Source organism: Exserohilum turcica, assembly GCF_000359705.1.
Source record: "Exserohilum turcica Et28A unplaced genomic scaffold SETTUscaffold_6, whole genome shotgun sequence".
NCBI classification, from domain to species: domain Eukaryota; kingdom Fungi; phylum Ascomycota; class Dothideomycetes; order Pleosporales; family Pleosporaceae; genus Exserohilum; species Exserohilum turcicum.
The window spans coordinates 2,111,257-2,127,382 of NW_007360277.1; the positions used below are offsets into that span (position 1 = coordinate 2,111,257).

At 48.5% G+C, this 16,126-nt stretch overlaps 5 protein-coding genes across 5 annotated transcripts; 2 read left to right on the forward strand and 3 right to left on the reverse strand.

The window, feature by feature from the left end:
• Nucleotides 1–2,368: 2,368 nt before the first annotated feature.
• SETTUDRAFT_96058 (uncharacterized protein) lies at nt 2,369–3,526 on the forward strand (the record flags this gene model as incomplete). Its single annotated transcript, XM_008031785.1, has 4 exons — nt 2,369–2,482; nt 2,552–2,594; nt 2,646–3,417; nt 3,472–3,526. 4 exons carry the CDS (start codon nt 2,369–2,371, stop codon nt 3,524–3,526), a joined length of 984 nt encoding a protein of 327 aa, XP_008029976.1.
• Nucleotides 3,527–3,979: 453 nt separating this feature from the next.
• SETTUDRAFT_156658 (uncharacterized protein) lies at nt 3,980–5,756 on the reverse strand (the record flags this gene model as incomplete). Its single annotated transcript, XM_008031786.1, has 4 exons — nt 3,980–4,840; nt 4,891–5,206; nt 5,266–5,638; nt 5,738–5,756. The coding sequence occupies 4 exons, from the start codon at nt 5,754–5,756 to the stop codon at nt 3,980–3,982; spliced, it is 1,569 nt and encodes a 522-aa protein (XP_008029977.1).
• An 875-nt stretch (nt 5,757–6,631) lies between these two features.
• On the reverse strand, nt 6,632–7,249 carry SETTUDRAFT_165351 (uncharacterized protein). The gene has a single exon (XM_008031787.1). The coding sequence runs from the start codon at nt 7,125–7,127 to the stop codon at nt 6,957–6,959; it is 171 nt and encodes a 56-aa protein (XP_008029978.1). The 5' UTR covers nt 7,128–7,249; the 3' UTR covers nt 6,632–6,956.
• Nucleotides 7,250–8,695: 1,446 nt separating this feature from the next.
• Nucleotides 8,696–9,727, forward strand: SETTUDRAFT_96662 (uncharacterized protein; the record flags this gene model as incomplete). Its single annotated transcript, XM_008031788.1, has 1 exon — nt 8,696–9,727. One exon carries the CDS (start codon nt 8,696–8,698, stop codon nt 9,725–9,727), a length of 1,032 nt encoding a protein of 343 aa, XP_008029979.1.
• Nucleotides 9,728–13,099: 3,372 nt separating this feature from the next.
• SETTUDRAFT_173603 (uncharacterized protein) lies at nt 13,100–14,856 on the reverse strand (the record flags this gene model as incomplete). Its single annotated transcript, XM_008031789.1, has 2 exons — nt 13,100–14,505; nt 14,565–14,856. The coding sequence occupies 2 exons, from the start codon at nt 14,854–14,856 to the stop codon at nt 13,268–13,270; spliced, it is 1,530 nt and encodes a 509-aa protein (XP_008029980.1). The 3' UTR covers nt 13,100–13,267.
• Nucleotides 14,857–16,126: the final 1,270 nt, after the last annotated feature.

Sequence of the window (16,126 nt, forward strand, 5' to 3'; positions counted from 1 at the left end):
TAGATTACAGAAACAAAGCATAATATTCTCGCACGGAAGAACAACAGAGAAAAAAACGAACCCCCCCCCCCCAAATACTAAAGACCTCGTGTATGAGAGACTCATTTAATCTACACTCTGCCTACCTATATCTATATTACAAATTTCAGACAATTATTCTCCATCCAATGAATATCTCACCAAACCCCGGAACCGAAATGCAAACGAAGCACGAGGGCTCCCCACCTTTTCCTATCACTAGAATATTCATTCCAGGGTATCCGTATCATGAGAATATTCATCTAGGTCCAACATGATTTTATATGAGTTGCCCTTTTCCCCTTCTTCTTCTTCTTCTTCTCCCCCCTTTTTTCCCTCTCGCTCTCGCTCTCGTTCTCGTTCTGGTTCTCGTTCTCTACCCAAGTAAGTACCCCCACACTTTCTCTCTCTCTCTCTCTCTCTCAACTCCAAAACCAACCCCCCCTCCACAGACTACAGACCACCGACCACAGACGGCAGACCACAAAACGCGTCCCTAAAAGAAAGCGAATAAATCAAGATGAATTTAAAAAAAAGAAAAAAAAGAAAGAAATACCTAGACAAAGACAAAAAAGAATTTAGTCGCATATACCACGTTTCTGCATCATAGATTACTAACTTCACTCCACACTTACTTCTCTTCTCTTCTCTTCTCTTCTCTTGTCTTGTCCCACATGCTATTTATTATATGCTGTTCTTTTACAATCTCATCTTTCTTAATAACATCGAATACATATATATATACTGAATCTCTCACATGCACACATATTACTAACCCTTCCCCACCCTCCCCAACAACAACAACACGTATACTTGGAAAATATATTCTGTTATATATTCATTGATTCATTCATTTATTTTTGTTTTCCATTTCAACCTGCATCATGCATACATTCACCCATCCTATTGATCCCAAATCATCCCAATCATCTATCCCTCATTCATTGTCCCTCCGCCCCCCTCCTCTCTCTCTTTACCTACCTACATACCTACCTACCTACCTACTTACAGCACATCCCCACCAACCAGCGTTTTAGGCGGGCATCTAGAATAAAAATAGAAGGTGCTACATAGCTGGTCCAATTATTGTATATGGGTTTTAGAACAGCAGTGTAAGTGAGATAGATAGGAGAGTAGTTAGCTGTGTTTTGGTGCGGTATGGAAATAAGGTAAAGGAAGGGAATGCAAGATATATGTCTAGGAAGACGCACAAGGTGTCAGCTAATGTATGTATATTTGTACACATCATTTTATTGTGAAATTAACATAACTTGCAGGTTTCTTCTCTTCTCTCGCTCCGGTATTCTACGTGTAATATCAATAATAAATTCTACAGCTCTAAAAAATACTATGTAAAATATCAACGAGATAGGAGGGAGGGGAGGAGTAGAGATGAAATCTTAGCAGAGGTAAGTAGTACATCAAGATACACACAATTATAGTAACTTTTTCAATTGAAATTCGGCATATAACCTACCATATTGTAAAAGTCATGCGTTACCACATCAAGATTACTTGCAACCTGCATATTATTTATGTATATAATACAATGTAGATCAATCTAGTCAAAGAGGTGCAATATGCGTTGAAAAAGATGCCAAGAAATTAGTAGGCAATCTAAGAGAGTAAAGTAAAGGATTTGTTGATAGAAGGAGGAATTGGGAGATAGTATTTGAATCATAGAAAAAAAAAGTCATATGGTCTATAACGGATGACCCAGGACCAGAGGACGTTACGCCGCTGTGTAATGATTCTTTACACTATAAGCAGCAAACCAAGGGAACGACTTAAGAAAAATACATTAAAAAAGATCGGACGGGACTAGAAAGATATACGCTGGCAAGAACATGTTGTATGAAGCAAAGTTCTGTGAGGACGTTGTGGGACAAAAAATACAAGTCTAACGACTCAACTCAGCTGTGGACGGATGGATGATCGAAATCCAGACCTCCCGCAATCTTGCAAAGAACATGCAAAGCGGGCGCTCTACCACTGAGCTATACGCCCGATGATGGCTAGCTGTCTCTGCAGCACAATTATATAGGGTGTCTTGATAGATGGCGTGTAGATGGGACTACAGGTCTCCGAGACCACGGTGGCTTGTCGGGCTAGACGATTCCAGCAAGCGCGAATGCTGGCCTTGGCTGGCGAAATACCCTAGGATATGCGGGATAAAACTCAAGATGCTAATTATATCATGCCTGGCTGCCATTTCACGACTAGCTGGGTGAGCACGGTGTTGATCAACACCCACTCGCCAAGGCGCTGTCGATTCACGCTGGCGCAACACCCGTACACGCGACAGTACCACCCAACAAACGACGCTCGCATAGTCTCGCAACGGTGAACTATGAAGGTCCGAAAAGCGTCCGCATGGCAAACCATTGCCGTCGTTGCCGTCCTGTGTGGCGTGGCTCAAGCCTCTTTGGGGGACAGGTTGCCTGACTTCAAGGAGTGCGTGCAGGTACGCCTTGGCTGCTTTTACAGAGAAACGTTGAGCTGCAGAAAACATTACTGACAATGGGGAACGCAGGTCTGCGAAAAAGCGAATTGTGGTGAAAGCGCTACACCAATCCGTACGTGTCTCTCCCCTGAAGGCCGCCAACCCAACTGACCGTCGACTCCAGCCTTGCACCGCCGGCTCCTGCTCTGGGACTGTCCCTCGGAATGCGACTACACATGCCAGCACGTCATTACGAACCAGCGGCTCGCGCGCGATCCGCCGTATATGCAGCCGATATACCAGTTCCACGGCAAATGGCCCTTCTACCGCTTCATGGGCATGCAGGAGCCCTTCAGCGTCATCTTCTCGCTGTTCAACTACCTCGCGCACGACTGGGGCATGTCGCAGCTGCGCGAAAAGATCCCCGCGTCGTACCCGCTGCGCAAATACTACCTGTGGTTTGGATACGTGGGGCTCGCGAGCTGGACGTTTAGCATGGTCTTCCACACCAGAGACTTTGGCCTCACGGAGAAGCTGGATTACTTTGGCGCCGGCGCAAACGTGCTGTATGGCATGTACTATGCGCCCATTCGCGTCTTCCGACTCGATCACAATGAGCCGCGCAAGCAGAGCTTGCTGAGACTGTGGACCGGCCTGTGCATCACGCTGTACACGCTGCATGTCTTGTATCTTTCGCTGTGGTCATGGGACTACACGTACAACATGGCGGCCAACGTGGCTGTCGGCATTGTGTCCAACATCCTCTGGAGCGGCTTCAGCTACGTCCAGTACAAGAAGATTGGGCGCACCTGGGCGGTTTGGCCGGGTCTCTGCGTGGCCTGGATCATCATGGCCATGAGCCTCGAGTTGCTGGATTTCCCGCCTTGGAAGGGCATGATTGATGCCCATAGCTTGTGGCATCTCGGCACCGTCGTACCCACCGTCTGGTGGTACAAGTGAGTTTCTGCACACTGCCCATACAAACGTCATGTCTAATCATCGTTGCGCAGCTTCCTCGTCAAAGACGCCCAAGAGGATATAGCAGGTACGCGGCTCAAGGATTAATGGAACAGAACTCGTCATTTTTGCCTTCTTCTCTTCTAGAACTAGCTGTATATGGCTCTGTCGCTTACACAACTGCCTTCCAGGAAAACTGCCTACAACTAAATATCAAGTGGGCGCTTGGAAGGATAAAAGCTAGAGTGGGGGAGGTTGTACTTGATAAGACTGTACTTGATAACATTGCATTGGCATATGTAGCGCGCGTACGTAGTGACATTTGAAAAGTAATGTACATTTGCATTGTATACAATGTCAGGATGTGTCCTGTGGCGTTGAGTAAAACGCTTTTGTGTCGAGTGACGGGATCTTCTAGCGAGTGAAATCTAATGGCCGGTAGACGCTTTGCAGGTAAAGAACCAAATAACGAAAAATAACGAAACGAAGCGAAAGACATGTCTACCGCGCAAGCATATACAATCTGCTTAAATGCACACGACAATCCCGTGACCAGCACGATCAGTCATTAAGGATATTCAACGGCGCAGCCGACCACTGTCCCTGCGTCTCATCCCTCACAAACGCCATAATATCATCGCCTTTGGTCTGGCAAAACACGTACAAATAGTTGAATTCCTTGCCGTCACGCTGCTGCGTGTACTTTGTAACCGTCAAATGCGTGCCGCCGAGGGCTTTTACCGGTCCCGCTGGATCAGAAACGAAGAATGAGTCGTGTTCATTGAAGGTTGTGTTTTCCGCAGCATAGTTGATGTTGAACCCCTTGATGGTGCGGTCGCGCATCTGGGCGTAGAAGTACTTTGTGTAGCCTAGGGACGTGATGGGATGGACGTTTGCGATGTCGGCGGATGCGGCTTTTGTCCACTGGTTTATAGGGTGGTCTTTTGTTGAGTTCAGCTTGGGGTTTGTGTCTTTCCAGTAGAATTGCACCGTGTTGGATGGCGTGTTCATCATGGCGTATGTGTCGGTTGAGTTTGGCTTCCAGCTGAAGCAGGCTACGCCGGAGCGGCCGTTGAGGTTTTTCCACGCCTCTTCTTTCTTCCATTTGTTGTTGTTGGATCCGGCACGCCACGAGTATTGCTGGAATGTGTTGACGTCGGTTGCGAACCAGATGTTCATGCCCTTTGGGCTGTCAGATGGTTTGGTAGTATTGGTGGTGTTGAGGTCAGAGGGAGTCGAGAGCCCGGTATACTTGTCGTCACCGTAGTAGTCGCCTGCCCAGCAAGCTTGGAGGCCTACGGATGGGGAATCGAATGCCTTGAGGTTGAGGTCGTTGATTGCACCCTTCTCCCACATGTCGGTGTCGTTGTTATGAGTTGCTTGTTTGACCGTGTTGTTGCGGTCAATGTAGAAAACATGGACCTTGGTGTGGTTAGCTAGATGCATGGGCAGTATTCAGTCGCTTGACTTACGTATGCAGTTGAGTTGATGTAATAAGATACAGCAGATATTGGCGATGCATCTTTTGCATCTGTGGCAGCAATCTGACTCTTGGTGCCACCGATCCACTGCTGATCATTACCAAATTGCATGTACCTAATTTCACCTGTGTGATGTTGGAAAAACAATGTGAAGATTCTGCGCTGATTCTTGTTCCATGATTCACCAGCAAGCGCGATGCCACTGCCGTTGAAAGCACCTTTTTTGGAAACGTAGGCAGGGCTAATGGCACCGCCAACACACAACTCGGTGTTGTCTTGACAGAACGAGTTAGCCTTGTCATTATTTCTATAGACAGTTAGTGAAGTTCGGAGGGAGGAATGAGCAATAATGGCAAGAAAACATACGAGTCGTTGGACAAACCCAAGCCTAGACCAAGCCCCAAAGCAAGACTGATGATCGCAATAATGATACAGGCGATGAGGATAAAAAACCTCCGCTTATTCATTCCGCATTTTCTGTCCTCCTTCTGGAGCGCTGTTAATGGAGGAGCAGTCTCGCGTCCATCGTATGAATCAACGTGCTCCTTGAACCCATAGGGCCTGGTGTGCGGAGAGGCAACTACAGTTTCGCCGTGTGAGGAAAGAGACATTGATCGAATCTCATGAGGACCCTGCGTAAATTGGCCCGGTACTACTTGAAGCCCTGAGGAGTCAGGTGTTGCTTCAACAATGGGCACGTCTGAAGCGTATGGGACTTCCTTCTTTCTCAGTCGAGCACCTGTACCAGGATTAGGTGATTTCAAGATGACAACAGCAATGATATCCAAGCAGAGGCTGGGACTTGAATAATTAAAGACTCACTCAGCAGCTTACGTACCCTTTTTTAGCATCTTCATGATTGGGTGGGAGGGGATTCAGAGGATTCTCTTGATTGTATGGCAGTGGAGGTGACGGAAGTGGAAGTGAGTCTGGGCTGGAAGTTATTTGCGACGTGACCGGGGCTGTGTAGATCTGATTACGCTCTTGAAACCGAGGTGGTGGAGGGTCCAATTGGCTGTCAGTGCAGCTTCGACAACTGCTCAAGTCGTCGCGGCACTCTTCACGATGTTCCATTTTGACTGGCACAACAGAAATCAGAAGCAAGCAGAGCGGGCCAGATTTTGATCTTGCGATGAGAACGAGATGCTTGAGATCCTATCGAGCACAGATATACCGAATGAAGCTACGCCATCATTCAGCTCCCGAATCAGAAAACATGGGGCATAGAGGCAGGGCACAGTAGCATGCATACCAAGGATGCCCAAAGCATCTAGATTACGCATATGCAGCCACACTTCGCGATGGCACGTTGTTTAGCAACGACAGTTAGTGTGTAGCAATCGAACGGCCAACCAGGCTCTGTCAGGCCTTAGATAGCAAACTATGCTTGCGTTTGGGTCTGGCCATGGTAGCTGTCATTTGTTGCTCACTAACTGTACATCTCGAGGGATCCTAGACTGGCAAAGAATGGGCCCTAAATACGCGATACATCCAGCCGGTGGAATGACAGGTTGTTAGCACTACAGCTTCTACCGGATAGTAGGAGAGGAATTCGTCTTCTTGTTTTGTTCCCGAGCGACATGAATTGATACCTCGGTGTTTCTGCATTGTGAGCGGAGAGCAGACTCTCACAGAAGTGACAGTGCTATGCAGTGCAAAAAATGTCAGAGCTCAGCCGTGGGGCACTGTTGGGGCTGAGGACGGAACTAATCTTAGGTGGCTGTGGTTCCTTGGATCCATTCCCGCTACATGCACTGCTCCTCCTACCAGCCCCGTTGGTCGGGCGCCAGCTGAAAGACAAGACTTGACTGTAGCGTCTGTATCTCACTAAGAGAGAGCAAAGTAGTGGGGAAAGGTGCTATAGGTAGTACTCCGACAACCCTGCGATAGCTACTTAGGCCTATCGTTAGAGGGTCCATGGCCGAGCGCACCGCTACAAACCCGATCCCGATAGCTCTGTGACGAGAAAGTCCGTCACATGCTAAGCCGGGATGGATGTATGCTGGGACACACACGCAAGCTCAAATCAGCGTCTGTGGTGATTGTCTCGGCCCCCATTACCCCACCTCTTTGAAAAAGCAATATGCAGCCGAATGACACCAATGACGAAGTTTTCCTACAAGGACAGAGTCAGTGGCGTAGCTGAAGTGTCTTTGCATAGCAAGCTCAGTTAAAGAGTTGATATTAGTAGTCGGCAATGATGCGTATGTTCGCAAGTAACTCGACATGGGTGGGATGGTGCAGTGATTCGTGTCGTGTCTCAGCCACGCTGCGCTGCTACTATTTTCGCGTATACTCTTTCTCCATGCAAGCAACAAACCAGAGCATAGCCAGGCCCGTCTGTCGTGACGCTGTTCGGGTACTCGGACAATGATTGAAACCGAGTCGTATGCTGCTTGTCCAGGATTTGTACGTTTCTGAGGACAAGGCTAGCGACACGACGGATCTGGAGCAGGCGACACGACGGAGGTCATGAAGAAAGCTGGACTGCCATTTTCCAAGTTTGGCATCTCAGCCCGAGGTCAGTGAGGGTGTCCTGGATGTCGAGTGCTCTGGCTGTCGGTGTAATTACCGCGCCGGGCCATCAGGCCACTCGGGGCTCGTGTCCTGTATGCACGTAAGTAAGCATTAAGACATGGTGCAGCAGGACGCTGTCAGAGCGTCAGCGGTGCAAACAGCAGAGCACAGCGTACGACAGCCTGTTGCGTAGGTCATGAGATGTGTGCGGACGAAGCAGGGCTGAGGCAGTGACGTAGCCGGGACGTCACATGACCCGGGTCACGGGGGAGGCGAAGTCGGGCACCGCCATGTCTTGGCGCAGCACCGCCACAGGCGCTCACCAATGAGTCAGGGGCATGACGCACAGGGGCCCGCACCATCAAATGCCCCGGTAAGCCCCGTTCAGCCCACTGCTTGCTCCCTTTTGCAGACTCTCTCACCTACACCCTTCCTCTCCCCCAGCACTGAAGACGCGAGCCTCCTTCGCGCTCTCCGGTGACGCGATATCCACACGCCTGCGCGCCTCGACCCATCCATATACCACCACGCAGAGACATCTGCCCCGCGCTCGTCGCTGCCCGCCCTCCCCCCACATCCGCGACCGACGCCGGCCCAAAGTGCACGGCAGAACCCCGCGTGAGATCTCGCGAACATTCCACCCATATCCACCCGGACCAGGCAATGTATTTCGACTCCCCCACAACCATGGCTTCTTTCTGGCACTCCAGTCTCCCTAAGATCGCGAAGTTGGGCTACCTTGTCAACACTGTTCGTCGCGTCTGAACGCGACGTCTGCATACCGGACATCTCTACCCCTAGAGCCTTTGGAAAAAAAAAAACAAAAAAAAACTTTCCGGTCAAGACTAGGATCCGTCTTGGTCTGGACCGTTGCACCGGTCCCATCCGACGCACATTTGCTTGGTAGCGACACATACCCGGCACTCCGAGGGAGCCTTCACCTTTGCCCCTTTCACCGCGTACGCACAAAAAGCCGCGACTACATTGGTCGCCCCACAAACCAATCCGCGCTTGTCGAAACCCTTTCTGCGCTCTTCTATTTCTGCGCACACGTCTCCTGGCACCAACGCCTTCATTTGGCGCAAACAGTCCCCCGAACCGTGGTTGCTGTACAGCGTGACGTAGTTTGCCCTTTCCATAACTCTTTCACGACAGCGTATTGTGAAGACAGCCCTCCTCCCAACGGAAACACGGCTGCTCCCAATATCTTTGTACAGGAGCAATCCATCTCAGAAACTCCACACCCTTCATAACCACGCCGACGTCACACACAGCGACCATGGCCCACACCAAAATCCCTGCGAGCGTCATTCTGTCGCCGCGCGAACTCAAACTCTACAAGCGCTGGCAATGCTTGCATGCAAATGTCAGGCCAAATGAACAAGGCTTCATCCCTACAGCTGGCGAGTACGAAGACTTTCAACAGTGGTTGAAGCGACAAGACTCAGGCTACTTCTCCGATATCTTTGACGATATTTCTGGCCACATTGCACCGCCCAGCTCAAAGACCAAGGCATCTACGTCAAATTCGCCCGTCGCACCAATCTGCCAACACACGATGCACCCAACAGCTGCGGGTCAACTACAATCACGTTGCCCGGTGTGTACCATTGACATACATGTCAAGTACATGAATGTTCTCTCGCAAGCCCTCGAAAGTGCCGGCGGACGCGCACCGTCATGCACTCTGACCAGCTCCGAGCACCAGGACACCGTGTACAATGCATGGTGTAAAGGCAAGATTGGCGCACTCAAGGAACTCTCAATGATCGAAGACCTAGCCGAAAAAGAGGCTCGATGGTCGGTGCGACACCCAGAGAAGCGCTACGAAAATGTGCAAACGGCTTCCAAGGCGCTGGATCTGTACTGGGCTGAGACGACAGGGCGTGTGGATGATCCACCGCGGCCCAAAAGAGATTCAGCAGTCGCATTCACTGAAGACACGGATTTCGAGCCCGGAAGACCCAACCCATACTTTCACCGAAGATCGCCGCGCTACGAACCTGGGAAATACACTGTCACAGAACCTGAAGACCACGAAGAAGAAATCATCTCTGAGGATTCAGAGGATTACTCGCACACAAAGACTGTTCACATTGCTGATGCAGAAGAGCCAATCAGCGAGATCCTCGAATCATTGCAGGTTTTTGACACAACCGATGAGATTGAGGAAGATGACGGTGATAGCGACTGGGAAGATGTCGAATCTGACGACGATGACGATGAATACAGCGACGAAGACAGTGAAGGCAGCTGCACATATTGGGAGATTGAGGATGAGGCGAGCTTCATTGTGTTTGGCGAAGACTGAGCCATTCCTAAAACTATCTCAGTACACAGTTACCGTTACGATCGGGTCCGCATGCCACGAATCATTACCACTGCGAGGCCAATGAGGTAGCAAAAAGCACCCCTCAAGAAAGGAGGTATACACCGCAGAGGATGTGAGAAAGAGCACACGTCCGGCTGAGGCACTAGAAAAAAAAAAGAAGCTCAAGAGTAATGACTGCTTAATACCCTTTGAAGATTCACGGAAGATTTTGAGCCAAGGAAAGGTTTCGAGTACTGGATTCACGGCACTGTGTACATACAAACAGCGTGATGCATAAGCAACGCTTGAGTTGAGTGATGTGGTAGAAACTCACTCCTCTATTCATGATACAGGATAAAAAATGCAACATTTTAGTTTATTCATATGTTGGAGTGCTTAATACTGTGCGCGTCTCTTGTCCATTAAGCTTCCTCCAAGTGCTACCATGTACATAGTCGCGATGAATGTTATTCTACATTTTAAAGACGCTCCAAGATCCGTATATTAACTGCAGAGCAAAGTGCTCAATTGGTGCCAAGTCAGAGTCATGAGGATTCCGAGGGCCGTCCCGCACCCCACTGCGGGACGTGCCGCTACCGAACGACACCAGGGACAGCACGGTTTGGAAATCCGTTTTCAACATTGCATTGTAGAGTATACGATCAAGTTGTTCCTCGTCTTGCGCTTGAGTTGTCCGTGTATGTATTTCCCATCTGGTTCCATACAGGATATTTGCATTGTGACATTGCAAAGACAATTGTTCGATTTCAGCAAACCACGTCGGTCCACCGGGCCAGGACAAACCGCAATATCGCATTAGGCTTAGAGAAGCATGTTCACGGCTTCATTGGTTGGCTAACTCCGCCATACACCCATAATAAGGCGTGGGATTACAAAGTCTAAAATTCCAGGTCCTGCTGATGACACTGCAGCATTTCCGTGAGCATGGCGCAGCCAGTCTGATTTCAAGATCAATATGCGGTTGAGTCAGAGATGTGGATCACGCTGTAGGATAATGGCGTGTCGCTCGGGCAACTATGCGTCTGTTCTTGATATCAACAACTAATCAGTATTGCGGTATCGAAGGTTATAAGTACTGTGGATAAAGGGCAAAGATGCGTCTTTCAAGTTGATTTCGTTCTTCACTCTAGGAGACCTTGGAAAGAATAACCCCTGTGTATATGCTTTGAACAAGTAAAGAATTGCGTGGCGTAGAGTAGCAGAATTAAATACGTAAATGCTTCAGTTACTCGTCCGCTGTCCATTTTGGACTGTGCAATTCATCTTGCGTAACACACGTCAATCCATTCGTTACTTTATCTTCATTAAATGTATCTGCCTGATCCAAAACTAGTGTGCCCAACTACATATCATGACGCAAGACTATTGTTCAAGTCCTGCTGTGCCACCCACAGGATGCAACGAATAAACACGACAAAAGGACGGGTAGAGCGGGCTGTTGAGAAGCCCTCCACTTCCAGAGTGTTTAAAATTGTGAAAAGCAACTTTTTTCAGGTAGCAATCTTTAACATACCTAGTCGTTGCGTCTACGCATTTGCAAGTATTGCTTACTGTGTTTGTGGGAGCAGGTGGTCTTGGTAGGGGGATATGATTGAAATGTTCTGTAGAGAAAGGAGAAAAGAGGAAAAGAACAAGTCAGAGAAGCATCTGGACTATATTAGAGAGGATAGGTAGAGTGGTTGGCTTCTAAAATCCACATCATGTCATGTCGAAAGCTTTCGCAATATTTAGTGAGTAGAAATGCTTATTTCACATGCTTTTAGGAGAGAATATGAAAACACTCGAGAAGTAAGCCGAGTTCTTGGACATGTTGAGAAAGTTAGAAGTCAAGTGTTTTGAAGTTTGGCGACGAGTGAGGCACTGTGTGACACTAGAGTGAAACAAACATGTATTCACGCTTACCTTGGCGATCTCTATAAAACCTGAAATCAAACCAAGCCGGTGGAAACACACCGCGGCGCGTTTGGACGGGACTTGCTCAAATATACTACATGACTGGCTGATCATGCATACCACTGTACGATATGGAGTGCCACTACATACTATACAGAGGATATTGCCAATTTCACCAGTGCTCATTTGACAAGATCTACACAGTGATTTTAAAACCAGACAATTAGTTTTTGCACGTGAGCAGGAGTAACATAAATACGAAAAAGAAAAAGGGCTTTATTGTCAAGCATCTCAACATAACGCAGGGAAAAAAAAGTTTCAAACCCCATTGATAGAATGACTGCTCTTCAATGACAAGCCATGTAGTATTCCCACAGATCATGCACTCCAAAAATAGCCATTTATCCACATCCTTTCGTCAATATGCTTTTTTTCTTTTTTTTCTTTTTTTTTTGCAACAATACAACTTTCCGCGGGCTCCCCCATCCCTCCTCGCATACCCTATCGTAGACCTGCAAGGCGATATATCAGTCAACATATTTTTGAGGCTACAAATAAGATGGACAAGGAAAAAGCTGTCAGTATTCAGTCCCAGTGCAGTTATATATGAATGCATTTTCCAAGTTACTTTATTTATGATTTTTTTTTGAATTTTTGCGCAAAGGAGCAAGGGCGTCACGTCTGATACTACATCGACAGATTTGAGCAGTTACTTTATTTATTTGTTTAGTTGGTACTATTTACATGAGACTTGGGATTGGTCCGTGCAGCGTGTGTGTCATGAGATACATGTGTCTGCTGCAGGAAGCCTCTATATTTGCATGTAGAGGGTGTGATAAGAGGCGGGTCTAGGCTTGGAGTAGGAGTGCTAGACTTGGAATACATATAGTGCGCAAGACTTATACCACAAATCAACGCATAAACACAACAAAGCCTGTATAAATACAACAGCACAACTATGGAAAAACTCACACCTTATCATCTACACCCATCTACATATTGTAGCGAGGCAAATCAAGTAAACCCAACCATGTATCACAGCCATGCTTCATAGGTAGTTCGTGCACACCCCTGCAGCCAAGGCAATAACTAGCTATATCGCAGTTTCCGCGGATAACAAAGTTACAATTGAATTAAAGTCCATGCAGCTTATGTAAAGTAGCACGCTGTACATGTATGGCGCGGTAGTATGCCAAGATAGACACGAGTAATATGGGTTTAGGGAAATGGTAGCCTTGTATGTATGAAGGGCTCTTTGGGGGACAGAGATAGTGGGATAAAGATTGCTCTATCAAGACAAAGCTGTTGCTTCGCTGGCTGCCTACAGTACTGCTGCGCACCTAGATTACTTTATTTGATACAGGATTTTCTTCTTAACAAGAAAGAGTACGTGATAGAGCACTGCCAGGTTCTTGCGACCACTCAATGTTACGCTATTTGGTGTTGGGGTGGGGTTTTATACTACTATTCTGCACGAAGCCAGTGACTATGCCTACCAATCTATATTCAACTTTTGCATTGGTATTCACCCACTCGCTTGCTCCTATCAAGATGGTAATAATGATCAATCACGAATTCACTACGTAATCATAAATCAACTCCCTACAACCCGTTTACTCGCCCATCTTACCGTCCGATGATGCGCTTCTCGACAAAGCGCGCGGGGATATAAACCAAGCCCGTGACTACAAGGGTAAATTCATTCGCGACATCTCCACCGCCCGAGCCAATCAGCTTGCCGAGCGGACCAACATACCAAGTTTCAACCATGCCCATGATCCATGCAACGATGCCGATTGAAAAGGCAAGAGCAGCCGCAATGCCAACGGGAAGACGAGCGGGATCGTTCCACGCATCGAGGTCGTAATTGTCAAAGTTCATTTTGCGGAAAATGACGTGTTCGCTGAAGAGAATGATAAAGTACTGTGTGGACCAGTATCCGAGCAGCGACAGGAAATTCTGCAGGTAAACGCTGAGCTTTTCTCTGCCGCCAATGGCAAGGCCGAGGATGGCGGCGAAGCAGAGTAAGACCCAGATGAAGCGGGGGACGCGCGCAAACGGGCGGGAGAACTGCTGGCAGGATATGGCGGCGCTGTAAATGGAAATGACGTTGACGTTGATGCCGGAGAGCACGAGCAGCGTGAGAATGAGCTTGGCAAAACCACGTGGGTACAGCATGGTCTGGATGAGGAAACCGAGGCCTTGGTTTTCATAGACGTCTTTCCAGTCTGGGCGGTTGTTCATGCCAAAGGAGACGACGCAGCCAGCGAGCATGCCGATGGACGTCGGAATGGCAATGCCAAACGTCGTCATGAGGAAGACCTTCCACCGGTTGACATTGACGGGGTAGTGGACGTAGTAATCGGATGCCATGGTCTGCCACGAGGCCGAGCTGCCGTATACAATGGCAATCAAGCTGAGGACTTGGCCGCTGAGATCGGCGCCCTTCACCGACGTCGCACTGCTGTTATCCGTGTACTTTGCGGTTTCGGCGAAGAAGATGATGAAGATGATGAAGAAGACGAACCATGCATAGCGCTCGTAGACCAAGATGGCGCGTAGGCCAATAAAGGAAATGAGCGTTGCCACGACGGCGAGGATGACGATGCCGACAATGAGTGAAATGTGGCCATCTGCAACGGCAGTCAGAGCGAGGCCACCCGTGATGCATGCGACGGCGGCCCAGCCAATCTGCACAATGGTGTTGAGCGCAGCGATGACCTTGTTCGGCCACCACCCAAAGGCATAGCGCGAAACGGATATCTGGCGCAGGCCCGTGGGGGCTCCAAACGTCGCCGCAAAGCCAGTCGCGGCGCCACCCAGGATCGACGCAAAGATGGTGATGACAATGGACTGGCGGAGCGCTGAAAAAAGGCCAAAAATTAGCAATGTGGTAGTGATTGCTGCCGAGCATGCGTCTTACACAAGCCGAATTCATGACCCAAAAACCCCGTCGCAAAACATGACGTATTCATGGTTCCCGAGGCCCAGAGGAAGAACATGCTTAGCTGGTGGTGCCAGGGCACGTGACCCTTTTCCTCTGGCAGCTTTCTGTTGATGGCCTCGGACTCGATGCCCAGCTTGGCGTCCAGGCGGGCCTCGAATGCACGCAGCTTTCCCAGCAAGCCCGTCTCGCGTGCGGCGGACATGTTGTAGCCGACGCCATTGTCGGATGAGGCGCTGCTCGTCTGGTCCGGGGCCTTTTCCGTGTACATGGCGACGAGGACAGAGGATGGGCGGGGTAGGCGAGGGGGAGGGGGAGGGGGAGGGGAGGGGGAGAAGGGCAAAGGGAAACGGAAGAGGATGCTTCAGCCCTGGCGTGCCACACGCGGCGACATGTTTCTCTCTTGTACCCACCGCACACTCGGCTGTCGCCGCGTCAGTGTGGGCGAAAAAAAAAAGCCGTTGCAGGGCCGGTGCTGGTGGGAGCAAAGGAGCTGCCCCATGTCGGTTAGCTGCGACGGCCCAGTCTTGTCGGCTCTTATCATGGACAAGGCGTCTGGGCAAAGCTTAGCCGCGTGTGATGAGCTGCTGATAGGAGCCGTCCGCCCGGCCGGGGGGCGAAGTTGTCACGAGTGCGAGTGCGAGCAAGTGCAGAGGATCGGAGATGGGCTGGGAAAAGATTAGGCGTGGCGTGCGAGTGTGGCGGCCGTGTCGGCATGTCACCCGACCATGGGATTTTAGCGCGTTACTATAGGCGACCTACTATACCTAATATAATCTGCGCTAACTATATCAAGCTAAACCTGATACTATATACTAAATTACATTTAAAATATATTTAAAATACTTTTATAACATATTTATAATACATTTACAATATATTTTATAAGATTTTATTTACTTTATCCAAAATACTTTTAGTTTTTACTTTTTTTAGTATGAAGTTACTTTAGACTTTTATAAGTTTTTTTTACTAAAATATATTTTTAATAACGTGGTTCACAAGTGAGTCACTAACCTAAGTAAGTCGCTAACGCCCTACTACTACATCTACATCAACACGTTATTATAGTTTTTTATTATAGTTAATAAACTATTATACACACACCAACTTTTAAGCAGAAATCTTTCATCAAAACTCGTCAATTTTCTATCAGATATAGGGGTAACACGTCGCGAGAAACCGATTTACGCCACCTCTAATGTGTGCAGCCCTCTCGTTAAGGTGCTAGAGGGGGTATTGTCGGTATTCTTGCGACGTGTTCGAAATGCGAAAATCTTCGAGAACGCACAGACCGCCCCAATGACTAATAGGGAGACTACCAAACGAAACCAAAAACAATTAAAAACACCAAATAAAACAACAAAAATCAAAAATCCTATATCTAAACGCCGAGACAGCCTGATCCCGCTGTGGCACCATATCCAACCGCCAGGACAGTCTTTGCCTACTGTGGCACAAAATTCAAAAACGCTATAACAGTTTTCTAGTCTGTAATAGCAAAATAAGTCGAAACGCCGAGACAGTCTTCGCCTACTGTG